At 37.8% G+C, this 27632-nt stretch overlaps 1 protein-coding gene and 1 long non-coding RNA gene across 8 annotated transcripts in view; one reads left to right on the top strand and one right to left on the bottom strand.

The window, feature by feature from the left end:
• Positions 1 to 547: 547 nt before the first annotated feature.
• Positions 548 to 7771, bottom strand: LOC104930625 (catechol O-methyltransferase domain-containing protein 1). Of its 3 annotated transcripts, XM_027289332.1 has the most exons (8): positions 7616 to 7720; positions 7130 to 7197; positions 5533 to 5657; positions 5319 to 5424; positions 4332 to 4450; positions 3407 to 3461; positions 1016 to 1149; positions 548 to 925 (listed from the first exon to the last, which is right to left on the bottom strand). In XM_027289332.1, exons 3-8 carry the CDS (start codon positions 5635 to 5637, stop codon positions 773 to 775), a joined length of 672 nt encoding a protein of 223 aa, XP_027145133.1. In that variant the 5' UTR covers positions 5638 to 5657; positions 7130 to 7197; positions 7616 to 7720; the 3' UTR covers positions 548 to 772. The 3 variants fall into 3 exon arrangements, with proteins under 3 accessions (XP_027145133.1, XP_010743888.3, XP_010743812.3); XM_010745586.3 differs by lacking the exon at positions 7130 to 7197 and having other exon boundaries at positions 7616 to 7771; XM_010745510.3 differs by lacking the exon at positions 7616 to 7720 and having other exon boundaries at positions 7130 to 7290.
• LOC113747859 (uncharacterized) overlaps positions 1409 to 27632 on the top strand; it is a 103847-nt gene continuing 77623 nt past the window's right edge. For 4 of the 5 annotated variants that reach the window (XR_003463955.1, XR_003463957.1, XR_003463954.1 and 1 more), the window contains exons 1-2: positions 1409 to 1947; positions 11805 to 11955. This is a non-coding gene — a long non-coding RNA (uncharacterized LOC113747859). The remainder of the gene's footprint in view (positions 1948 to 11804; positions 11956 to 27632) is intronic. The other variant, XR_003463958.1, reaches the window with a different exon arrangement.

Below are 27632 nucleotides of genomic sequence, written 5' to 3'. Positions count from 1 at the left end.
ATGCCAATTTAACCTGCGGTCTTGGTGCATCATGTCGAGGAATGGTTTCAAAAAAACAATTATTTTGCTGAAGTGTGTTAACATAGAATGTAAATCTGAGCTCTTATTTTGCACAGTAGAATATATCTTTATTTAAGCTCTTTCTCCTTTTGTTTTATTTGCACATTTTATTTGTATTTTGGTAGTTATGTTCTGCCAAGAAAAACTGCTTATCCAGATCGAAACCAATCTGTTGGCTGGTCTTCACTTATCTTTCTAGAGAGGCTTAATTATACTGTGTGATGAGTTTGAGACCTTTGCTACCTTAAATGCCTGCTTCTAAGTTTCAATATAATGCTATAAATGGATTTTCCTTTCCTCAGTGTGACTTGAGTGAAAGAATATGTGAGTGAATCATCCACTTTTTCTTCCCATTTTTGAGGACTGTGGCACTTATCAGGAAGCAGTTTGTGTGTTGGTGTGTCTAACCTTTGCAATAAAGTCCTGAAATCAACAGTCATCCTCTCTTGTAATTTGACAAAAATACATAACACAAAATTTAATCAAATTCTGTCGACATTTTATTGAAACGTTCCACTTTATCTTGTAACTAAAATTATTACAGATTCTGAGGTAATAAAACTGGCAGTGAAATTACTTAAAAATAAGTGATCCATAAGTCATAAGTCCACATGTCTTTGTTTATAGACATGTTTCAGCTAAAACCCATGTGTTAATTATATGTAAGACATACACTATCCCTTCCAAAGCTGATTAATCATTGACACTAATTCTATAGTTTGATAGCCAGTGTGAGCCCATCTCCCACAGTGAGCATGCTCAGGTTAATTCGAACATCTCTGTGCAGCTTCTTGTTGAGCTTGTCAATGGCCACAGTGTCCTCATCGTCGGGATCCGGACTGACCACCTTTCCACTCCACAGCACCTGCAGGACCAGAATAAAATACAAGTTTAAAGATTTGTCCGCTACTGTAAGAAGTCAAACTTAAATATTCGTCCGCAGTAAAGCTCTTACATTGTCGACAGCAATGATGCCCCCTTTCCTCAACAATTGCAGAGACTTTTCGTAGTAGTTGTCATAGTTAACTTTGTCTGCATCAATGAAGACAAAGTCAAATGTTTCAGCCTGGCCATCAGACAAGAGATCATCTGAAAGAAACAAGACAGAACAGAAAGGTAAATTATACTTCAGGTCAACAGTATTCTTCATAGTTAATGAGGTGAAATAAATTTACTTTAAAAATGTTATTAGTTTTTACCCATCAGCAAAGAAAATTCATTTTGTAAAAAGAAATAGTGTTAGAATTCTGTCTTCAAGGGAAATATAACTTCATGATATAAACAGTATAACAGTTTCAGGCTTTGGAGTAGTTTTATGAATCTTTCCCCAGACTTAATGGAATCAAATTCAAATATCATTTGGTGGCAAAAATTAATAGAATAAGTCATTTTATTTTTCATTACAGCTTACAACTCTGTACGCTAAAACAACCATACATAAGAGTGGTTTGTTCCCACACAGGCCATCACTGTGTTGGGACTGGGAACAATCACTGTGCAATCACCTGTAAATTATAAATTATTATTCTCACTGTTCACGTTTAGATTTTTGTTATTTTAATTTGTACTCATGCAACAAGATTGGACATTTCACTAATTTTGTATAGTAGTAACTAGTAAATAAAAACAATGTCACGTGACTCACAATTTACGTACGTGACTCATAATTTACGTACGTGACGTCAGAGTACGTCGTCATGGTTTCACCGCTGTCTAACGTTTAAATAAAGTGGATAAAACTTCACGAATTTAGCTCAAAACGTTAAAACACGTTTGTATGTTGAACTGATTTAGAAATAATTCACACTCAAGGTTTTTTATAAACCGTGAAGAATGACGGAGAGGAGCTGGAGAGGAGCTTTTTTTGAGGGAAACACCTGAACACAGGTAACGTAGCCGTTAGCTGTTGTTATGTTAGCTGGTCAGATTTTACCACCGGCTGAGTTGTGTCAGTTATAGTTTAGTTGCTCCTTTAGTTGTCATAAAAGTATTTTTCAAGTCAAATAGCAACTTTTGCACAATAGACTGTTGTGGTTTTACAATATATCTATGATTATTTTTACGTGACTTGCCCCATTGTGTAATTTTTCCACTATATCATTACGTGACTTGCCCCATTGTGTAATTTTTCCACTATATCAGGAGTCTTTTTCAGTCCATTTTTTTTTATTTGTCACATTTTAAGCCTATAATAACTTTTATTTACTATATTCACCTTTTATTTCACATTCATTCACTGTGACAAAGTTATCCATTCTGCTTCACTTCATTAACCTATAACTAGTGTTCCTAGTTAGTGTTACTGATTTATGTTCATTTCACAACAAAGAACTGCTGAACACCTTGGTGTTTTTGGCCATGTTATGTTAGTATCAGGTCTATAGTACAGGCTATTTCTTAACACAGGTTTCATTTTAATTCAGATTTATCTTAAAGGTTAATTTGCTTGAAAAAAGCTTGAAAAAGCTGCTGGTTATGTTATATTAGTTGAAGACCCCTGCACTATATAATATAATAAAAACACATTTTTGATGCTACACTGAGTCATAATCAGGTGAATGGTGTAATAGTGCTGTATATTTTAAGGAGAAATTGATTTCTGCCCTCTAATGTCGTCCAGCTGCTTTGACTCTCTGGCTTTGTTAGCCTTGTTGCTTGGAGCTCAGAGTCTGGGGAGAGGTTTTCAGGCCCGGTGCACGATGGGAATGCTGATAGGCAGCAAAAATGGTGTCGTGCCAGAACTGGAGCTGGGCAAGTGGGCAATTTAATTGAGCTTGGACATAATTGGCAGAGACCGAAGAAGGTGTTGACACAGGAAGCTAAGTAAAGAGTGACTAAGCAGGAAGCTGCTGGACAAGAGTAAATCTAGGACTAATTTTTAGTCGTTGACGAGAGCTTCATGAAAAAGTAATATTAGCTGGCTGGTATGTCTTGTGTTGGCTGTTAGCAAAGTTGTAAGTAAGTAAGTAAGTAAGTAAGTAAGTAAGTAGTATAATCAAAACAAATGCACATGTATTGTGTCCATATTTACAACAACAGTGGTATTGCACTGGGAGGACTAAATCGCAAAAATACCACTAAATACTAATTTCTATGTAATGTCACTTAAACACTTCACACGTCTCACCTGTCTACATTACTAACTAACTCATCCACTGTTTGGGACACAGTTCCAAAGAGCTTTAATTTCAACTCATAGAAAATGGGAGCAAAGACAAAAGTGCTGCGTTTATATTTTTGAGTGTACTTATAGCTTTGTGAGGACAAAACAATGGTGCTCATGACCAGGTAGCCCCAGAGAGGTTAGAGCTGCTGTGGATGTGAAAAAAGAGACGCATTACTGTACCTAGAGTTTTCAGTGCTGGCTGTAGGCGTAGATCAATTTTATGCTCGACTCCAGCCTGTAAAAAGGAAACAAGAATATTTTCTAACATTAAAGTGCAGCTGATTAATTACACGATAGCAATGTAATGCAGCACACCAGGATGCCTTTTGTGAGTGTATTTGCATTGTAATGCAGCACACCAGGATGCCTTTTGTGAGTGTATTTGCATGCATGTTCACATGTATTATTTATGCAAACAGGATATTTACAATAACCCGGATAGGACCCTCCCTCTCGTGCTAAGTCAACTGGGATAGGCTCCAACCCTGTGCGACCATGATGAAGTGTTTACAGAAGATGGATTGATGAATAAAACGGTTACATGGTGGTTACATTCATTGGCGGATCAGTCAGTTAGTTGCTTGACAAATCATTTAGCCTGTTCTGAGAGGCCAATGATTTTCCAAGTCTGAGTCCAAAGCCCAAAGATATTAAACTCACATTATTATAAAACAAAGAAAACCAGCAGATCCACACATTTTAGAGGCTGGAACCATCAAATGTTTGTTATTTTTGGTTGGTGATTGGTTTTCAGTGTGCAGCCTTGTCTGGCAGATTGGTCCAGCAGTCATCTTTCATCACACAAAAAGACCAGAAGACAGTGAAGTCTGCTCCGCACGCAGGTGCACAGTAGCCTGGCAATCAGACTAATCATCTGCCAGAACAAATAACATCTTGAGCTCGACAAATTCATCTGGTTCCCAGGCTATGTGCACAGACTCGCTGCAAGCAGAACTACAGTACGTCTTATTACCTGTGGTGTATGAAAATCCTCTGATCAGCACTTTGCAATATGGGAACAATACAGCAGGATAACACATCACATAATGAAAGCTATGATACTACAGTGTTTTTACAAATCATAAAACATAGATATAAACGGTACCTCTTTCCAGAAGGGTTTGCCAATGTTGGTGTATTCTTCACTGATGTCGCACGCCACCAAAACGCCATCGTCAGGCAACGCCAGTGCCATGTTCAGTGTGTTGTAACCAGTGTATACTCCTGCAGTGAGAGGGCGCTAAGATCAGCATGAAGGATAGAGTAAAGCGAAATAATGTTTTTTCAGGGCTGAGACGATATTCTTATCCCCGATTCAATACGCTCACAATAATGTGTAATAATGCCGATTTGATATACTGTATCTATCCCATCACTATATATGCTGCCCTCTCATGGCATGCAATGTCTCTATCTAGTGGTGGCTGTGTTTTTAAACCCACTGAGAATAATGAGTTTGAGTTTTGAGTCTTTGAGGTCGTGAAGTCAGCAGCTATTAGTTTGTTTCCACAAAGGAAATACATGCCCGAAGTAATTTCATTGATATTGATACAGTTAATAATTTCTGACTTTGCTGTTACTAAGCACCACTGTCACTTTACCTCATAATATCTGCACTTATTTCTGTTCCCGTGTTGCTGCAACAATTGAATTTCTCCTCTGGGAATAATAAAAAGCTTATCTTATTTTATAAACACATTTACAAGTACAAAAAAACAAAACCAAATTGGATTAACTACACTCTACTTCAAAGTCATTTTAAAACTCAAACTGACATTGAGTACCCTCGAGAAGTCTAAATAAATTTTCACTGCTGAACATTTTATCAGCCTTTTTATATGATTTTCATGGTGCAGTCCCTCGTTATAGAGCCCGCTCTCTCTTTTCGCTGCCTCGGGTGCTGGGAAATGAAGTCAAGTCAGAAGTGTAATTCCTCATAGTTTTGGCTTCAAAGCTGCGCTTCGGAAATCTACGGGTCACGTCATTTATGCTCTGCCCATTCTTTTACCGTAATTCGTCTGAACAGGTTAAGGATTATTGCAGATGTGCCGTCTCCAGAGACTAGATGTGATGTTAAGTCTGAGGCTCTTACCAATCTCCAGTGCTTTCTTGGCATGTATTAGTCTTGCCAGATTGGCCATGAACTGCGACTGCTCACAGGCAACCATCATGATGTTCCAGGAATCTTCCATTGTCCTCTGAGGGCAGTGATCAGAAATTACACTGTGATTACATCTTATGACATCAGGTGTTTAATTATGCCAGAGCAGAGCAGAGCAGAGCAGTATTTAGACAGACATCCTTACCAGTCTGAGGTTTTTCAGGACCGGATGCTCCCTCATGGAGTGATTGAGGACGTACTGCATCAGTGGGTTGTCTTTTCCCCCGCAGTGGCTTTTGGAGATGCTCATTGTGGGAGATTTCTTTTTCCCTGAGGGCAAATATGAACCATGAAACAATTATGAGGATCTTAAGAGCATGATGCCATCGGATCTTCAATCCAGGCTATACGTCCTCAGGAAACTGAAGTCTGGTCCAGTTTATGTTCAGTAGTTATTTGATTTAGATAAAACTTAAGTGATCTCAGTGGGGAAATTCAATTATTTAACCAGCAGAACCAGATAAAGAAATTATTACTAAAAATTAGTATGGGACAGTATAAGTTGACATACTGAAAGCAATACAGTGAATCAGCCTAGGCTAACGTCCTCATGACATTAGTGCCCCTACATTTCTGGTTTGTACCGAATGGTTTCTAATATTCAGCTGGTAGTTGCACCAGTCTTGGACATGTCACTTCAAGAACTCAGTCTGTATATCACTGGATATTCAGGTTTTTTCAAAAGCTTTTCAAAAGAGTGTCATTAGAAGCAAAGCAGAAGAAAAGTAAATGAATAAATAGTATAGACTTTGTACTGGGCGGCGTCTCTGACAAATCATTATATAATACTGATATGAGGTGAAAAATGGGATTAACATGATCATTCATACCTTTCTAGTAAAACTTGTAATACATATATTCATGTTAATAGATTAAATAATGTTTTTCTACCCCTGTAATGCACAACATTTAATTAACACGATGTAACACATATTTATGTCACTCCATGCAACATTCATTTCCACAGACGTCAATCTGTGAGATTCTATAACCCCAAGTTGAAAAATTAGAAGAAATAATTTAAATAATAATTTAATTAAATGTAATCATATTAATCTTTACTGTTATATATAATATATGCATGATACAAATGATCCAACATGCATATTTGTATACTTGAAAGGTGTGTATATCTTTTTATCTCTTTATCTATTTAAAGTACATCTTGTTTTTTTTTTCTCTATATCTTATTTATGAGTATTTTCTTATTGACCTTGTGCATGCGAGCTGCTGTAACAAGTGATTTCCCCAGTGTAGGATCATTTAAGCCTATCCTATCCTTTATTAAAGAGTTTTTTGTGATCAAATTTTTATTTTCTCAAAAAAAATTTCTTCATTAAAGTGTATTATTGTATTTTTTTGTTATTAAACTCTTAAAAAATGTGCAGACATGTGCTAGATGTCACTTCCTATAATCTTAAAAACAGAAGCATTAACCATGTTTGTGATATGTGATCAATTTAAGAATTATTATTTTTTTATTTTAAGATATTTTCTGTACTTTTGCAAATCAAAACCAAGTTAGATTTCCACTTTGTGTAACTTTTACAACTATATTACTATTTTTTTTATTATTCTACTACTTAAAAAATCACATTTAAACTGTATTTAATCAATTAAAACACGAGTCCATGTGACTGTACTTTCCACTTGGCCTCTTTAAGTCACCTCACTTCGCACAGGTTGTTCTTGGCACCGACCTTATAATAAAGCTTTAAAGTCTTTCACAGCATTTATCTTACCAAAGAAATAACCGGCGGCAAACACAACTCCGAGTGTGACAGATCCAGCCAGTGCCTCTTTGGAAATACTACGAAAAGACATAGTTTCAGCGAGTTATCAATTATCCCACACGATTAAACTGATCCCAGTTCAAGCTCTTCCGCGTCGGCTGAGCGCTGTACCGTAATGCTGCGAAAAGTGACGCAGCGCCCGCGGTGATAACCAGCAGCATGGGAGAGCGGTGTCGCGATCACGTTGGCACACTGTAGGGGTTAAGTCCAGCCAATGCTGTCATGTGACTGCCATTGTGTTAGGCAGCGATGCATCGAGGAAAATGTAAAATATCCAGCCCAAGTGCAAACACAAACTGAAGCCAATCACACGGAAAATGTGGTAAAACCCAGGCGAACTACACAGATCCCTCCCAGTCAAACATGTTATATAGATAAGCTATGACATGAAGCACTCATGCAGCGTTACATGTTATGTACAAAAACACAGCTCACCACAAAGTTCTGTCCAAGATGAAGGTATGCCGTGTCTGTCAGAGACTAAACGAACTCCAGCTTTAACCAACCTTGTAAAATTGGTCAGTGATGCAGAAGTAATGCTGGTCATATGACCTGCAGCAGCTCTTATGATAGGATTGCACAACGGACGCCCCTACTTGCGACTCACTGCTGCCAGCGCATATTACAGATGCCAGGAGATTTTACAACGAGTATGTACGGACACGCAAGTGAACACTGTCCGAAGTATTTAATTAAAGTGCAGAAACATTACAGTCAGAATCACTTTTATTGGCCAGGTAAAGGAGGAATATGACAAGGAGCTCCACAGGTAAACATAAAACTAGTATAGTAGTACAGAGAGATGTAAACAACAATAACGTGTGTACCCAGAATAAGAATTAGGTGATAGTTCAATGGATTTTGACAATAGATATGGTTTATGTAGCAGGTTGTATGTACACTACATAAGGTACATGGATATGACAGTATGTATAGAGCATATTGTGTTTGAGTGATAATATTCACATGTTAAAAAAAACAAAATCTAAATGTAAACAGGGAGAATACATTTATAATTTAGCAATATATAGGCAACACAGAAGTAAAAATGGTGGTCCCATTCAGTTTTTATTATAAACTGAGTACATTATAATTATAATAATAATTATTAGTAGTAGTAGTAATAATACTGGTATTATTACAGATGCATTAAGGCATACACATTAATCTTAAGTCTGCAAGTTAACTAATTACAGCTGTCAGAATAATGTGGTGGAATAAAAAGTGTAAAGTTAACAAACAGTATAAAGTAGACCCTAAGTCACTGGTTCTCAAACGGTTGTACCACTGGTGGTATGTGACCTCTCTCTAGTTGTATGTGGTGGAATGTTGGAAATATCTTTCAAAGAATGAAGTTAATTTATTAAAAAACATCATTCTGTCAAAATACAAAAAACATTTCAAATAAGTTAAGATGAGGTCGTGTCTGGTTCTGTACACTCCAATCCAAACTTTTCTCGTCTGTTGTTCCTCATTGGTCGGTTCAGATCAGGGGCACATGTCCTTTTATTATGTCAACTCAGCACTATAAAAAGTGCAATATAATCTTCCTGTGAGTACTTCATCACAATGTTCTTAGCAGGGTTAAAGGATTGTATTGCAACATCATGATAACAAACTGTTGGTACAAATCAAGCTGCAACAAGTAGATCGATCAGTTTATTATTATACATGTTATTTTTTTGTCAAAATCTCCAAACATTTTTTGATTATAGCTCCTCTAGTGTGATGATATTTTATGTTTTCCTATCAATGTACAATAAATATCTTTGGGTTTTATCTATTGATTTGACAACATGTCACCTTGTGCTTCCCATTTTTCAGACATTTTATAGACCAAATCATGAATAAATCATTAAAATAAATCAGTTTAAGTTCTCAGTATGAACCCTCCTGCTGTGTCCTGTGGTATGAAATCCAATAGGCTTATGAATTTGTGTTTTAATCTCATCGTGATACATTAACCGTACAGATTTTCAGGCTACACTACTAGAGGTGTTAAGAAGTACATTAAAATATGATCAAATAACTCTCAGATAACACATTCTTATAATCATAGGTAGATAATAACAACAAACAAAAGGCTCCTTGTTGAATTATCCTGCAGTCACCTCATGTTCCAGACTGGTCTGTGGGAAGTCACCTGAAACTGACTAGCCAATCACAAGTGAGAGGTAAATAACAAGAGGACAGCTTTGGTAATTTATGAAAATAAAACGGAAACTAAAAAGATAATACAAAGATAGCATGAGACTCTTCCTTACTGGATAAATCAAAACTATTTAAATCCATGCATCCACCCATTATCTTTGTGTATGCCGTTAAGGTGAAGATGAAGACCTGTAGTACAGGTGTTCACACAGAGAGGGGCAGTGTTGTCATGACAGTGAGGCTTAGAAAAACTGCTGGTTATTGCTCTGAAGGGTTTATGTTGTTACTTCACATCTTGGACCAAACATTACAGCATATTCCTGTTATTTTTATGTGTGTATATTTAGCATTTTGGCTTGACACATGATTAATAATTAATCAACTTCTGCCGAAATCCAGATAACGGCTCCACAAAAACAAGTACTGTGATTTATATTGATGGCTTTATGGTGGCTTCTGTTTTATCTTGAATGGACTATACACCAGACACAGTTGCAGGCTTTTTGTATTGGAATATGCTAATGAGATTTATACACAGAAGTTTAGAAGACAATTTAAAAAAATGTAAATACAGATGAATGGATATGCCAAACCTCCAGAGAAGAAACAGGAATGTTTTATTTTATAGAAGTTACTGTAAGTAGATTTCAGTCAGGATCAGTTCTGTCAAAGAAATGTTATTTCCAATTGCAGTAAGTCATACTTGGTGGTATGGCTCTCACAGACAGGCAGCGAAGACCCCCTGTATGATAAAGAACAGAGCAGACATCAGCGATAACAGAAATGCCTGATTAAATCAGATACAGCTTTAAAGGAGAAGCTGGAATGGAGCTGCTATCAGCTGACTTGAGCTGAACTTGACTTTGTGGCCTGCCTGAACTAATACTATGCTCAATATTTATTTTATTTTTTAAAAACTTATTTATCATTAGTTTTCATCAACAACAGTGCAGCATATATGTTTTCTTTTTTTCCTTTCCAGCTGCAGACAACATTTGTACACATTATAGTTAAGTTTCCTTTCCAGCTGCAGACAACATTTGTACACATTATAGTTAAGTTATAGGCAAATCAGACAAACAAAAAACAACATAAACATCCACTCCAAATTAAATATGTTGACAAAAAACAACATAAACATCCACTCCAAATTAAATATGTTGAACTAAATATACATATTGAATCATTCATACTTACATACATACACACATACGAACAAATAACCAAACCCATATCACACTTGTGCACTCCATAGTATAATAATAATATAATATTATTATAATATAATTACATAAAAACAAATAATGTTTAATATATGTATGTAGTATGTATAAAAAGCAGATATAAGAGTGAGGAAGGCTAAACATTATTGTATGATAAATCTCATTGTATTAATGACACGATGACAGTGATTTAATAGTTATACACATCAATATTTCATATTTGTATATGTAGTTTTTAATCATTATTATTATTTTGTGAATGTTGTTAAAATTGACTGTTGAGCTTAAGTTAGAAGTTACTTAGAAACAGACAAACTGTAGAAATGGTTTGAAATTCTACTGATAGAAACAGACAAACTGTAGAAATGGTTTGAAATTCTACTGATGGCTGTATTTTATTTCTGATACAAAAAGATTAATAGTATCTGATATATAATATCAAATGTATTTTGAAACTGCATAACATGGTTTGACAACATGGGTCTGAAATGCAAACAGATGAAATGGTCAGTAAAAGACGTGTAATAAAGTTGTTCATACACAGAGGGGCAGTGTTGTCGAGGCAATGAAACTCACTTCTACTAGTCTGACACATATTGGCTTTTTCTCAAGTAAATAATCCAAATGAACGTAAACAGTAATTGACGTAAACATTTTAATGTTAGACTGTATCCTAGACTGGTATCCCCAAATACAACCTTGGAGCCACTTAAAATCTTAATAAATGCCTTAAGCGTTCATTAATCTGCACTAGTTTGCAACATTCTTCATTGATAATGTAAGGGCAGACTGAGAAGCACTTCCATGCTTAATTTTAATCCTTACATATACACATATGTAACATTTATTATGTAAAAATTAAAGGTTTCAGTCCTGCAGTGCATGTAAAGCATTGTGGCAGTGAATAAAGGCAAGACACAGGTAGAAATGTATCCACTAGAGGGGGTAAACGAGTATCAAAGGGTTTTTGATGTTTTATAATACTACTAATACTAATACCAGACAATGTAATAATAATAATAATTCAATAATATTTCTAAATGATGACAGAGAAACTGTTACAAATCTGTGTGAAGGCCTCAGTGGCAGCACAGATTCCTGTGTGACAATAACAGTGCAGAGGGTAGCATTCATCCTCACAGAGAACAAGATCTGGACCAGCTGCGGTTCTCTAAATTACACCTCTGTGTACCTGTTCTCCCTGATGGATAGCTTACTATCTGATGCTCTCTCTGCTCACTGATCTCCAGTTCTCAGGAACCACTGGCCGCCAGCCTGCCGCCTCTGCAAACTGACAGAGTCTGGACAGCAGGGGAGGGTGGAGTATTCCTCCAGGGGGGGCTGGGACACTTCCAGCTGGTCTGCTGAGGTGTGGAGCTCGCCTCGGGGTAAGCCTCTCGTGTGAGTAAACACCATAACAATCCAGCAGAGAGACACGCTCCCCGGGTCGGGGAATTTTCTGGTATGCCAGAACAATGTCTGACACTGTTGTGATGATTGAATTTTATAGGCCAGCCTGACTCGGGTCTACTGTCTGTGAGATGAAGTGTTTTATGATGCCAGGATGATTAATGTGCTCTGAAATGTGTAGGCCTTCTTTGTATGTGTGATGAGGCAATATTCTGTTTTTATCACGCATTACAGGAAACTTTATGACTCTCGACATAACATTTCAGAGCACTTGTTAAGATTTAAGTGACCTACTGTATCAACCATCCACATTGCCGCTCGCTACTACACTTTATTACTTAGCTAACATGCCCTACAAATTTTAAATCAGAGCTGAACTGTGCTCGTCAAACTTCTCTGCAATCCCAGACAATGAAATGTCATGTAAGTCCGCTCCTCTCAACTCTCGAATTTGACTTTGGCAGCAGTCTTTCTCTTTGACTGACAGATGAGTGAGCGATACGGCTCCATCAAAAAGTGCAGCCTGACAGTTTGATTTGACAGCCCTCTTCAAACCAAATATACTCCGTGTTCCTGGCACTACATCAACCTGACAAGAAGAAAAGTAAAAAAAAAAAAAAAGATATCTATACTCTGATATAGATTTCACTATGAAATAATAATATAAACAAATGTACGTATACAAAGCTGTCACCCAGTGTTTAGTTCTCTGATCTTTGCCTGACAAGCCATGAAATATTATTTCTTGTCTCGCTTTTATTGTTTTAGGGCTGCAAATAATATTTGTATTATTGATTTATCTTTTGATTCATGATGTAAATGAATTGTTTAGTCCAAAAAATGTGAAAAAATAATCAGACTGAGGTGCCATTTAACAAATTGAATGTACTCAGGCTAACATCCTATTCGTTTGAACCAATTTCTAAGTGGTTGTTTTGTTTTGTTTGACCAACCAGTTGTGAGTGCACAATGTCACTTTTTAGTTGACATGGAAACTACAGTATTTTATGTTTTAAACTTACATCTTTCTTGAAATTGACTCACAGCAACTTGTGCAGCTGCATGTATCTCTTTTGTGGCCATTTCCATGTTGCTATTTGTCCTGATCTAGCTCAGAAAGATGATGTTGTCATTCTTAATTTTGTCTACACGATTATCGCTGGTCAATTTATTCTCAAACCAGAGAAAACAGCCATCTATATGCTCAACACCAGACCTCTTTTCATTCATTGAACTAATTAGAGATGTGAGCAGATTGAGCAGAAATGATTAGTCAATTAACGGCCAAGTCCATCTGTTTGGATTTGAGTGTAATTTTTAAACAAATATGGCAACATATCTCAGTTCCTGCTTCTCAAATAGGATATCTTTCTGGTTTTATCATAGTGAACAGAATATCTTTTGATTTTAGCCTTTTGGTCAGACAAAATAAGACATTTGAACAGCTCATGAGTTTTTCCCACTATCTACTGACACTCTGTCGACCAAATGGTTAATCAGTTAATCAACAAAATAATCTATAATTACCTGACAATAAAAATAATTGTTTGTTGCAGCCCTAGTTCAGAGGTGAGGACCAGACTGGTTAAAATTAGATGTTCCCAGACCCAAGGAGATGAATTAAAATGCCTGTTTTATCCAACCAACAGTTCAAAACCAGAGATATTCAATTCACAGTGATATAAAACAGTGTTAAGCTGGACAAAGATCGTTTTTGGCATGATTTCTTCATAAATCACGAGCTGGTGCTGTGTAGAATACATGATGTGAATAATATTGTCATAATAATGTATAATGCAGCGCTAGAATCTTAATGGACGCACCAAAGAAGTTTTTAAACCTAAGACCTATGGGTAAACATGGCCCTTTAATAGCCATTAAACAACATCTTTCATTAATTATTCATCAATGTGAAATGTTTTCTGCCATTAGCAGTGGGTCTACATGAAGTTGTGATCAAGTCGCTAAATATTCTTGTACTTGTACTGTCATCGCTCGAGTGTGTAAATCCTCATCATTGTGATATGCCTACATTCTGCTCTCCCATTTAGCTAATAAAATGCATAGACCTAAATGATTCATGGCAATCATTTACATAATTCATAATTAAATCACAACCCGATGGCTTGGAATTTATTAATGGTGAAAATGCATGTGCCGCCATCGTGATATACTAATTAATATCTTTAGTTATCATTGGCACATTGCTCACTCAGCTGGGGTCTCGTTATGGGCCAGGAATAATGCAATGCAACAACAAATTATCTGTGCGTTTAAGTGGAAATGTCTCGGAGTGATTGCCACAATATGCATTTGCCTTAAGAACTTAATGGGGGAATCTGTTTTATCGGAGTTGTCACATGTTCTGGCTAATCATTTTGAACACTGTAAAGATTAGGGCTAATGCATTTCCATCCTCCAGCTCCAGTGTAGGGCTGCAGGGCATCTCTAATCGTGCTGTACACTTTTCTCACATTCCACAAAAACGTATGCCACATGCTCTCACTAACAACTGAAAAACTCAAACTGAAAACAGCATCGCAAACAAAGCAGATCGATTTTTATTCATTTTTGATTCATTGCTAAATTGTTTGTAGTGTTAAACATTTTATAGACGTATTAAAGGGCATATTTTCTTTTGCTGTAGCTAGCCAAAGTTAGAAACTTTTGATGGGAATTAACAGGAATTTATGTGAATAAACAGAAATAAACAGGGAATCAATAAAATAGAAGGCTGGCCCTCAACATGGAACTAGGCTATTGAAGCCCCATATTTGAGCCCATGGACTACATAAAGTGAAGTAAGTTTGGATGATATTATAGGGTAAATATATTTAATGTATGGTATTAATGTTTAACTTGCAAATAGCACATGAAAATGTATTCATACAGTAGATAGCTAATTTCCAGTTAATTCCCATAAATTTCCATTAATATCCTTAATTGTCATAGTCTCCAATTTGAAATATTTCCAAAATTCAGCTTAACTTTCCATGGAAAGTTTCTGGAAATCTACCAGAAATGTTCCACCCCTTTGCAACCCTACTAGCCATACAGTTTTTATTTGTCCAGGGTGATTTGGTTTGACTTGCCTTGGTGAGTTCATAGTGCAGCAGGACAACACTGAACACAGCATACTAATAAAACTGATTAAAATTCTTCAAATACTTACAAACAGAATGTACTATGGGTTTACCATTCAAGCGACAATTACCTCGAAACTGGGCCAAATATCGCTATCAAAGCGATGAAGGAAATAATCTTAGTTGCAGCTCAAACTGGTTCCATTACAGCCTGTAACAACAGTAGATGGCCTGTATTTAGAAAACAAGGAGGTTGATGTGACCTCATAATGACATCCCACTGTTTGCAGAAACACACGGGTCAGGCTAATGAACTCGTGTCACTAAGCACCTTTCCCCCCTTCCCTTATGAACTCAGTGTATTCTTAGTTTCCACAGCTAATTCAGAACTGAACATCCACTAACTCTCCCCGCCAGTGGACAAACAAAGGGGTCCTCTTTAGTAATGGTCCCTGAGGCTTCACCACTATCTATTGATCAGCTGTCACCCAATTTCTCTGTGACTTATGCCCTGCTTAATTCCCATTACTGTGCACACTGAAGCCTTATCAGGGAGAACAATAGGCTTGTTGTCACTGAGGGCAAAAATATGAGAGGGCCTGTGACAGTGTGAGCGCAAACTCATGACTTCAACTCCACAAGCCCTCTCTGTGACCTCTACCCTCCTCATGTAGGCCAGTTTGAAGCCCGGCGTTAGAATACTAAATTTAATCCGGACTGTTTGCAGATGAATCAGAAAATTGGATCTCGCTTGTTTCATAAAAACGACCCCCAAAAAACCGAGGGCCGGCTCCTTAGCCATAAAACTGTCGCTGTGATATGTCTCTAGCAATGATGATTCTCAGTTCCTGCATGCCCCCTCGCTGCTATCTCTTCCTTTCAATTATATGTTTCTCTGCTCTTTTAGACAAAGAGTAATAAAGCTATAAATCGTGTTTCCGGCAGAAGGTATGGACATTCTGTCTCTGAACTGCTGTTGAAACTGCCATAAACCACCCACGAAGTCAAAGATAAGGATTTACAGTTATTTAACATCATCCTTGTCCCCTAAATCACACTGATAAGAGAATTAAGTGATGGCTATAGGTTCTTTGTCCTCTAGCTATTGATTTTTTTTTTAACAGAGAGGGCCAGTGCAATGTTTTTATTGAGCATCCTATTTGCTTTAAGCTTAAGAGTGGAAATTGAGCTATTTGGATTGTTTTATTGAACAACAGATTCAACACTCGGAGCTAATATATTGGATAAAAGAGTCGCCTTCTTCTATAATTTCCATTCACAGTGGAAATATTTTTTATATATATATATATATATATATATATATGTCACAAAACATAACAGAGATGTTGCTCATAGAAATCTGTATTATTGGGGTCAGAATATTTGCCAAGAAGAGATAAATTAATAGTCGTAAGACCATTGCAGCGATTGTTTTACATAGTTAAAGACAATTGGATCTTTATGCCAAGTGTTTTCTGGCATTGTACAATTATAATGCTCTTCTACATTACAGGGTATGCTGGATCTATCCAGTATAAATAGAAAGGATTGTTCCTTCTTGGCCTCTCCAGACAAAACACATGACTTTACAGGAAGGCATCCATCTATAATAGTAATTGGTATAATATCAAATGCAGCAGATAATCTGCTTACTAAAGCAGCCATTGTTTCACCAACCCCGGAGTATATGTCCCTCTTAGCGTTTAATGTCCCAGTTTGAACAAAGACGTGTTTAGCTTAGTGGAAGTTAGTCACTCGTTTCAGCATGAAAACACTTATGTCAGTGCCTCCGAGACAGCGAAGTTGAAGCCGTTCACATTTAATGATTCAATTGCTGTTTAGTTTCAAGTTCACGACCCTGCAGCTATGATAAATGTCAAGCGCAAGAATGTCTCGCTAACTAGACGTGCCACTGCCAACCAATCATCTTGTTATTGACTCGGAAAGCATAGGGCGCTGTAATGTGACTCTAAAAGCTGAGTTACAGTGCGTCTATCTGGTAACCATGTGGGCCGGTTATTCCGTCTGATTCACTCTTGTCAATTTAACTCAGAGCACCACAGCCAGTTTTCTACTTTAGATGACCCAACAGGCATTAGGGCAGTTCTCTGGTCATGTATCAATACTCTTGTTAAACATGGAAATATCGGGGCGGAGGAGCAGATATTCAAAATTAGCTTTAGTCCCAAGCCATCTAAGTATTTCCATTGCCATTCTAAAAATTCTCAGTGTACAGCAGCGGTTCCCTTTCTTTGTATGATGTGCCACCATAGCCCTGTCAAGTACACCTTCATTGATGCCAGTCGTCTAGAGTTGTCATGATACCAAAATGAGTAACCACGATACTATACCAGACAAAGTATCGCAGTTCCGGGTATTATCACGATACTGCAGCCTTTTTTTATTATTATTATTTATATCAACTGCAATGTATTTGTACAAGTTATAAATACTTATTAATTACTTATAATGTTGTTTGGTGCATGATGAACATAATACTGGTGAAGTAAGAATTAGACTGAAACAAGTTTGAAACAACAAGTTTGTTTTTTTTTTTGAGCAAAATTAGTGGAGCCACTGATGACGACGATGTGGAAACTGGCATCGGTAGTATAGTATTCCACGGTAGTACCGTCTTGTAGAATTTCTAGTATAGTAGGAACCGTTATGATTTGGCACCCCGGGGTACCGTGGGTATTGTGCAACTCTACAGTCGTCATGTTCCAAATGTGTGAATTTAAACTATTCATTATATAAAACTGGAAGACAATGATCTTTAAATTGTATGTGTAAGCTTGCTCTCTTTTGCATTTGTACTTGGGTGGCAAAAGCTAGACGTTTCAGCAATGTATTTCTCACTCGGGGCTATCTGTTCTGACTTGCTAAATGGTTTTTGTGTACTCTAAATTGAAGCATGCATTGTTCATATGTTACTGACTCAGATACGCATGCCTCCCACCACAGGCGTGTTTTATGCAATCGGCTTATCTTAACTGGCACATTGTTTGCTTATTATTGCAATAAATATGGTAAGGATCAGTCTCAAACCAATTTATACACACACACAAATATGTATTTTGAATCTGCAGCTGTAGTTAGTGTCTCCACACTATGAAAATATGCAGCTTTAAAGCCCTCAAAGCTTTGTTTCAAATTATATGTTTTTCTTTATAACGTTAAATATTCTCCACTAAATAAGTAATAATCAAAATCGAGGTCTTGAAAAAGCCATTTTTTTGTCAAAGACAGTTTTTATTTAGTTATCAAGATTTTAACACTCAAATACTAACACATACTAACTTGCTTTACCCAGACTGTGTACGTGTGGTTTGATCAGATGACTAAATATGCAAACAACCTGAATCCTGAACCTGAATTGCTGATTCCTGATTGGTTAATAAATGTATGTAAGCGTCACTTCAAACCAGTGGTGAAGGAAGTATTCAGGTATAATATTTTGAATAAATGCAAAATCAGAATTTTAGTTGGTTTGTTTAGGTGGAGCCAAAATTGTTTACTACTGTTCACTACTGGGTGGTTAACTACAGTACTTCAATAAATGTACTTACAGTAGTTACAATAACGCCCACCTGAAGGGCCTAGCAGCCTGCACAGTAAAAACCTTTTAGATGATCCAGAACGTGGCGGCACGCCTGCTTTTCAGTCAATCAACCCTGCTGCTCATTGAGCTCCACTGGCTACCTTTAACAGCCCGCATAAAATTCAAATCTCCAATGCTTGCCTACAAAGTAGTCTCTGTTTCTGCACTCACCTACTTGAATACCCATATACAGGTATTTCCCAAGGCCTGGCTCAGCCACCTGTACACTCAGGTCAGTCCAAACTTTTCTTGTCTGTTGTTCCCCATTGGTAGAATGTGCTATCAGTTCCTGTTCCCAGTTCCAGGTAGAGCGTCCCTCTCTATCTTCAAAAACCTCTCGAAGATCCAGCTCTTCAGAGAGTACTAGCACCATAAACAACTGGACATGTCCTTGTGGCACTGTATCGTGATTCTTTCCCTTTTTTTGTGAGTTGCTTTGGATAAAAGCATCTGCTAAATGACTAAATATAATGTAATGTACATTCCATCATTGTTACTAAGAAAAACACAAATGCAGGAATCTTTTATGTGAAAGGACAAAACCTGACTATCTGGGGTTCCCTTGACTTATATGGCCTTTTAATATCTGATCTTAAATAGTTGGCATCCCACTGTATGTATTAACACGTCCCAGGTTAATGAAATCATGTCTCCAGCCACCTCCCCCCGCCTCTATTATGAGCTCAATGTCTTCTTAACTTGGACAGTTAATTATGTTAATTATGTCTCAGTTATGAAAACATCAGCATGCAGGAAAATATTGACTTACACCAATACTTTCTGTCAGGCATGGCCGCATTTGTCTCTATTTGTTCTGTCTGTCATTAACCTACAGTACAATTTATTCTTCTCCAATGTCACCCTCCAACAGCTGTTGGCTTGTTTTAGAAATGACATTCTTTATGCAGTATTTGTTGAAAGCGGTTAATTCTGTCTGGGTGTCATCTCCTTGGCCTTGGATTGACGTGATGACAGCAATTAATGAATTTAATCCAGTGTATTAAAATAGCCCTGTTTGCATCTGTGCCTAATCAACATATCTTTCACATAAGAATAAAGTGGTGACATCAAGGCCTAAGTTGTTGACGAGCGTGTCATAAGTAACTGTGTCACGTTGAAGTGTCTAGGTCAGTGATATGGTTGGAATTAGTGCGTCTGTATAAATAGTGTTTTTCTGATGGCATGTCACAACATGTAAAAAGTATGCAAATGACATACAAAGTAATAAAACAGATGCAATAAACTAAGATCTGCTGCTATGGAGACAAAACAAAAGTTTGTTATATGAAAAACAAATCAACAAATCCAACAATGACCCACTATGTCCTGTCGTGGGAGGTATTTATGATAGTTTAGAGCTGCCGGGTGGGACAGTGTCACTCTGTCCTGCCGCTGCTGCTGCTGCTGCTGCTGCACCATAAATCAATCCCTGAAAAAGCTAAAGGGACACGTCTCTATGTATAGCACAGCTGAGTTATTTTTTAGCAGCGGGTCATTCCATTTTGTACACAGACCTCCCTGTTTGTCAGTCGTAGTGCTTATAAGAAGAGGGGTTAAACAGGTGTCAGGATGGTGACAACACTGACAGAAATCCTTGTTGTTTGATTTAAATATGCTTTCTTTAAAGAGCAATCACATAAATTAGATAGTTTGTGATGACTTGTAGCTCTATGCTCTAGGCTCTATTCACGGAGCACCTTTAGTTTCATTACCACTGATGAAGCAAATTATGCATTTTGAGAGCTGTGTTATGGAAATGTTGTGATTTCAACATCAAAGCTCATGGGTTATCTCTAAAATAAGTTGTTCTTTGTATGTCCAAAATATTATTTTTTCAGTAGCTATGAAAAGTGCCCCCTGTCTTACTTATCTTGGTGAAATATGACATATTTAAATGTGTTTTTGGAAATGTACCCAAGAATAAGGGAGCGGGAATGTTACAGTTGATCTTATCAAATGCCAGAATTTTTTTTTTACCATGTTAAAACAAAACAAAAAATGATACAAAATAGTAATAAATAAAGAATTAGAAGATAGATTCATCAGCAAAAAAAAAAGGGTTGTTATTTGTAGCCCTCGTTGGGTTTTTCCCAATCGTGATGCCACGATCCTGAAAAGGGTTAACTAACCAAGAGCAGTTTATTTGCCTATTATCAGTTGGCCAAGCATGTTAAAGTTTTCCCGGAGATCCTTTAAAATCTTTTTAAACACACTCCTATTTTGGGGTGACCCCATCTCAGCATCCCTCATAAAGTGCTCTTTGAGATGACCAGGGCCACTGGTGGTGCTCTGCCTCATTAGTGAACTGTGGGAACAAAAGACTCAAAGCAGAGGAGTCCAAAACCCGCATAAATACAGCCAAGCAGGAATTATGCTCAAATGTAAAACTCCCAAACAGATGAGATTGGAAAGGTCTCAGGGGCGTCTTCTAAACTTTGCTGGTGTCATCAATCAAGAATATTGCCATGCGAGTCCATACAGGACTTGGATAAACTGCTTCTTTAAGCATTTCTCCGGGAGGCATAAAAGTGTATTTATGGTCACCACGGGCAGGTATAGAGGAAGATTGGCAAACATGAAAATCAAGTCCTCTCCCGGGTGCCATCTAGCTGTGCTCGGCTGTGTTAAATCATAGATGGAAAGAACAACAGTCTGGTGGCACAACAGTCCAGTCTGACAAAGCACTGCCTTGGGTCTACGTTTTACATTCTCTCCATAGCCCGTTATTGGAGTCGATGTTTTGTCTTCATACCTGTTTTCAGCAGTGTTAATGAACTTCATCTGTCTTGTTCTGCACATCAATGACATATTCCAGTTTAATGTAACCTGCAGTTTATCGTATATTACCCAATGCCAAAGATTTAAGGCTGCAGAAGATCCTGTTTCTGCACTTAGCTGATGTGGGATTGATTTCCTTTACGGATATATGAATCACTGGGGTCATTACTGAGTCGGACTCTTTCATTAAATTGAGCTATGCCTCCTGCTTCAACACAAGGCCTTTGGAGAGCCCTCCACCAAGAATATACTGTACCTCCATGGGCTAAAACCACTTTGAAAACGGCAACATGTAAAGTATAGCTTCATTTATTTCACAAATGCAGAACATTGATCCTCTGTGGAGAAAATGGGTGACAACAACACACTCCCGGAGGCTTTTAATAATTCAAATGTATGCGGAGGGATTGTAAATATACTTATAAGTGGATCTGGTTGATAAATGGAGAAGCAAACTGTTGTAGTTATTTGAGTAATATCAAGAGTGGTAGAAAATTATAAATACAACGATACACCCATGTACTCGTATAGATGCCAGCGTGCCTTAATGCTTTCCAAAACCTTTTTAATTGGGAAGCTTATAACGGATCACTGCAAGTCCCTCTCACTAGAATATTCCTCACACACACACACACACACACACATACACACACACAGGCAGTATTGACTTTTCAAATAAAAAGACATTAATGTAGATAACGGCCATTTTGAATCCTCATTAGTCACCGGTAATCTAGAAACATGGGCGATATATTAAGAGTGGTGTTCGCGGCGAGTCATTAAAGGAGAAATAAAAGACAAAATAAATCCAATCTTGGAACGCCTGCGATTAATCATGTTGGCCACCACTGGCTGGCTGGCTGCTTAACAGTTTTATTGAGTCATTTATGCTGGTTTCCCAGATAATCCATTTATTCTGAATAATGCCTCCCTTCATGCTCAAAGTGCTGTGTTCAGGTGATATCGCTATAAACTGTATTTTTTTAATCCCTTCCCCCTAGACAAACATATATTACAACAATTACATGGAATGGCTGACAGTAGAAAAGCAACAATTGCACATTATTCAGGGAATCTTTTAATGAAAGTGTTAATTAAGTATATTTTCAATTATTCCCGAAGGGGATCACAAACCAAGATAGTATCATGAATAATTTACTGCAGACTATCTAATTAGGACTATTTTAATGTAATTTTCACAGCAGAGAGCTCTAAACAACATATGCAGAGAGGTTTACTGGTCTCCCTGAAATAGCACACAGGGCTGCGCATGGCGTCATGTGATGGGAGACAAAAGAAGCGATAAGCAGTGATTAAGATGTTCCAGTGTACAACACAAAGGGAGGATCCCATGCAGTTGCTGTGGAGCGTAAACCTGCTGTCCAGACTCCTGAAGTGACTCAGACAGCCGTGCGTCTGCACCTCTGGAGCCTGACAACGCTCCTAAAATACAAACAGAACACCGAGGCCCAGAGTCATCGCGACCCCACTCGACCCCGCTGCCACCACCATCACCACCGTCATGTGCAGTGAGAAGCTCTTGTTTAGTCTCCAGTTGCAGCAGGTTACACAGAAAAGCACTTCTGACAGATTTTTAAGGGCAATATCCTCACACCTGACTGGAGACTGACTGCTGTGAATCACTGAAGACAACTGCTGATGATAGAGCTGTTTCACAGGGGTTGGGTTGGGGTTTCATCATAATACACAACAACGTTGAATTCAAACACTTGAGGCAGTGTTTGTTCTCCCAAGAGGTTCTCATTGAGAAAAGACTATTCATACCAGAGCTATGTCCCAAATATGTACTAGAATAATAGAATTAGTACATAATGTTTTAATTTGGGACACAGCTTTAGTCCGGATCAAGTGGAAACCTCTGAGGCAGTGAAGTGCAAAAACTGCAGTTCCTCAAATGGCCACTTGAGGCTGGCTACAGAAGTCAAGTCAATCTCCATAGCCTCCCATATTAAAATGTCTAACTTCACAGCCCAAAATAAACATGTTTACAGCCTGGAGCAAAAACAGTTTTGGTCTCTGTAGCTAATATCTCCATTCATGACAACCATACTGATGGTGAATCTTTTTTAACTAATCCATTCAAATTATATTAAGACTTAAAGTTTTGCATCATTCACACTAGCTGTATTCGCACACAGCACTGGTCCAAAGGTGAGTCACAGCAGAGGTTTTTACTCCTAACTGAGGAAGTAATGGTCTGTGACATAAATAAAAGTTTCGTATAACTAAATGGCAGTTCAGCCTTTAGGTAGTTTCATATTTATGGCTCTGAAATATGTGGTGTTAGGTAACTTTTGCACTAAAAAAAATGAAAAGAAGAACAAACTGACACCTGCAGAAGAAAGAAAAACATTGAGTATGAAGTATAAGGAAAAAATATCATCGTCTTGCCGAGAATGATTAATGTATGAGTGATCTTTGAGAACTCCTCTTTACCAAAGATGGCACTGGAAGCCAAAAGAGCACAATGATTAGCTACAGTTAGCTGTAATAATAAAAAGATGTGTACCAAGATAGGCATAAAGAAATACATAAATAATTATGAGATACTTGGAAAGTTAGAAATGATTGCAGTCAATGAGAACATTCAAACATGTACTGTCTCAAAATGTTGAAAATGTCTGGATCATCACTTAAAACCTGTTCCAACATTTACTAAATTTCACTGAAATCTGTTCCCTATAGTTAAAAAAAAGATATACTGCAAACAGAACCAGGGCCAAAACCCCGTCAAGTACTTCTAGTTTTAAAAAACTTCCCAGCTGCTACTTTTCAAGCCAAACGTGAGTGGTCTGTTTCCGCTCGCCATTAGTAGATACGCAGTCGTATATTTAGTAATGAGGATTTTGAGTGTTCTCAGCACTGTCTCTGGAGACTTTCTCACAAGGTCTTGACTAAAAGCCTGAAGCCTATCAAGTGTCCCACACAGCACAAGTCCTAGCACCTGACGACATGGTCCTGTGGGGAGTTACTGCTGTCATAATAAATCAGAAACAGACAGGATACAGTATAATCATGTGGGTGTCCCGTTTCACTCGGCCTCTACCGAACGTTTCAGCGAAATCTATGCTGCACGTGGTGGCGCGCACCGCAACTGTGTACGTCTGCATACCCACAGAGCTTGATGGTTGACTTGAGAGGAATAATCCGTGGGAGATAACATAGAAATAGCTGCTGATGGTTTATGTTGCAAGTCTTGTGTTGTACACAATGATCTACTGTACTGCCGGTAGCCCCCTTTATTCTTAAAGCTCCCTTGCTTTGATAGTAGATGGAATAAGTAGGATGCCTTTGAGGGGAAATAAGCCTGTTTTATATCTCAACTTGTAGCTCATACCTTAGTACTGAGGCAATGCAGACATCTGATGATGTTTGAAAACAAAGTGTTTCACTCTGTAACCATATGAAGCCTATACTTCAAAACAAAAGTAAACCAAGATGCCTGAACTACAAGAACGGGGACCCTTGCTGTGCTTATATGTGAGTTTCCTTCCCTTCATAAAGATGAATCATAACGTCTAATTCTCACAAATTACCCAAACATTATGTAGCTCTCTCATTTCCAGCGCTGTTTAATCTGTGTCTGGAGTATTCGCTGTCACTTCATGTTGCAAACACTCCTTTCACTCTGGCAGTTCATTGTCTTTTGATGGGCCATAAAAGGCTCGGTTTGATGGATGATAACTCGGGGCATCTCTCTTTGTTGTGGGATGTGACGACTGAGTGCATGTGAGATGTGAGGAGAAGACGCGGCGTGAATGGGAGATGTCATCGGTGTCTTGCGCTGACACCCAGGCCTTAAGCATGGGCTTTGATCTCCGTGAATGATTGCAAAGCAAACACAAATAAAAGATTCCAGTACAGTGAGAAAGTTGAACTGTTTTTCGAACATTCTCCAAGATGGTTCACCTTGATTGACATTGCTGGAGGTAGATATACCCGCTAATATCAGGGCTCTGTAATGATTTAGAGGCTGACAAAGTGGAAAAGGTGTTTCTAGAAAGGTAAAACATGCTCTGACTCCTCCTACCTGTTTGTAAAACTTGATTTATCAAAAGAGAAGACGGCTCATGTCATTGCCTTGTGATCCGGCCTAATAAATATTGAGCGCTCTATAGGCCCTGGACTCCCTGCTGACCCTACAACATCTGCTCAGGCACTTACTACTTAATATATTAGCTGTGAGAACAGGGCAGGTGTTTTCAGCTGGAGCCAGAGAACATGAAAAACAGATTGTGCCTCCGGTTCATGCAATTGAATTAAAATGAGTCACCCCCAGCTTTTCTCATAAAATAAACTCACAAATAATGTTATGTCATGAAGGGCAGGTGGGAATATTTCATAGGTCTGCTTGATGGTGGCAAGAAAACTAAAAATATAATTAATTGCAGCTCACATAAGGAATCTGTTATGAAGTAAAGATCCCCGAGATAAAAATATATAAATCACTATTATTCCAAACAAAGGCTTATTTTGTGCTATAAAGTGCTTTCCAGTATACTGCAGCCGTTTGTTGTTGTAGTGCAGACCTCCGTGTCCACATGAGGCTCTTTGTGATTTTACTTTGATGTTTACGCATAATGTGCTTCATGGCCTTTACATTATAGATGACTTTTAAAAAAGGTCTAATTGTGCTGGTAGTTAGGCTCATGAGCAAACATTTACCAGCTGTTAACTCTACTTTTTTGGAAATAAAGGAATTAAATATATCTGAAAGCTGACTCATTAGGAGATTTCCCGGGAGGCACTTGGAGAGGTTGACCAAACTGATTACAAAACACTTGATAAATATGTGCTATTATTTGAGATACGCTGATTGCCTTATTAGTGCTGAACTGGGGAATGTATTTTTCCCTCTGAGAATATAATTTGTGATCTTTAAACAGTCAGTATAAATGTTTTATTATAGAGTAAAAAGTTTGTATTGGACATATTGTATAATTAGTTTGTTTTTTTTAAAGATTTTTTTTTTTTGGCCTTTGCTTTATTTTATAGAGCAGCTGAAGAGTGACAGGAAATGTGGGGAGAGAGATGGGGATTGACATGCGGGAAAGGGCCACACAGGTCGGGATTTGAGCCTGGGCCTCCGCAGCGAGCCTTTGCATATGGGGCGGCTGCTCTACCGACTGAGCTAAACGCCACCCCATACAATTAGTTTTAAACGTTAAAATTCAGTTCACCCAAATTATATTAATTTGACTTGACTTCATTTTTGTTTTGTCGTGTCACACGAGCAGAGCTGATACTGGGTCAACTCAGAGTGCATGTATGACTTTCTGTAAATAAAGGCATGCCGTTACAGTTACAGAAAAAAAGAAGAAGATGTAATCAGATTACTGATGCATTTAGTAAAAATGGGGATTTGAAATTTCAAAATACATTAAAGAACGACATACTACCATGATCCATGCAGCATACATATGCCTTGAAGTGCAGTCCAAACATAATATAGCGCTTAACGACACGTTAGAGTGAAATGAAATCTAATGTTAAGATAACCCTAATCCAGTCACCAGTTTATTTTGCTCATGGCCTCTGAAAGAAGGTGGAAATTTTGCCACAATTTTAGTTTTGAAGCAGAAAAGTCGAACAACATCCCAGCAAGCTATGCCTTCAAGCTGTTAAAAAGCTGTCATCATCTAAGAACTCAACATCTTAATTCAAAGAAACATTTACAGGTAAGAATCTTATCTCGAAATGTTCCTTTGAAGATTTTATTGTTGCTTTGCAAAGTATACTATGTGGTCTTGTGTTGTGCACCTTTATTGTAAGTCCGAAGGCCACTTCCTGAAGTTGCGTACAGTATACCTACTATACATACTGTATTTGCGACTGAGGTAAAAGTGATGGAAAGTTATGTTGTGATACTGAGATTATGTTTCTGATTATATTTTTCACAGGTAATTAGTAACTGTATCAGTAACCCTCCCGACCCTGATATTGACACCCAGAGCCGACACCTTCTGAAATGCAGCAAGGCGCTAACTAATTAGACTGAATACAGTTTGGAGCCAACACCGCCCCCACAATCCTGGGATGTTGGATAATGATGAACCGTAAAGACAGTCGGTATCTAGCCACGCAGATAGTTCTAATATTTTTCCAGATTTAGATTTTGATATAGAGGAGTCTACAGCCATGTTAGTGAGGCTGTGAGGCTGTCCTTTGAGCTAAGTGCTAATGTC

This window comes from Larimichthys crocea, chromosome XVI (genome assembly GCF_000972845.2).
Source record: "Larimichthys crocea isolate SSNF chromosome XVI, L_crocea_2.0, whole genome shotgun sequence".
Taxonomy (NCBI): Eukaryota; Metazoa; Chordata; class Actinopteri; family Sciaenidae; genus Larimichthys; species Larimichthys crocea.
Note: the sequence above shows the minus strand (reverse complement) of the source record. Positions and strands in the feature narration are given on the sequence as shown.

Bases quoted from the DNA above. Each gene is read 5' to 3' on its own strand.
- LOC104930625 (XM_010745586.3), bottom strand. From the start codon at position 7,727: ATGACCAGCATTACTTCTGCATCACTGACCAATTTTACAAGGTTGGTT. The intron at 4,451-5,318 runs GTAAGAGCCTCA...CTCTCACTGCAG, and splicing joins CAAGAAAGCACTGGAGATTG to GAGTATACACTGGTTACAAC. The intron at 1,150-3,406 runs GTACAGTAATGC...TGTTTCTTTCAG, and splicing joins GCCAGCACTGAAAACTCTAG to ATGATCTCTTGTCTGATGGC.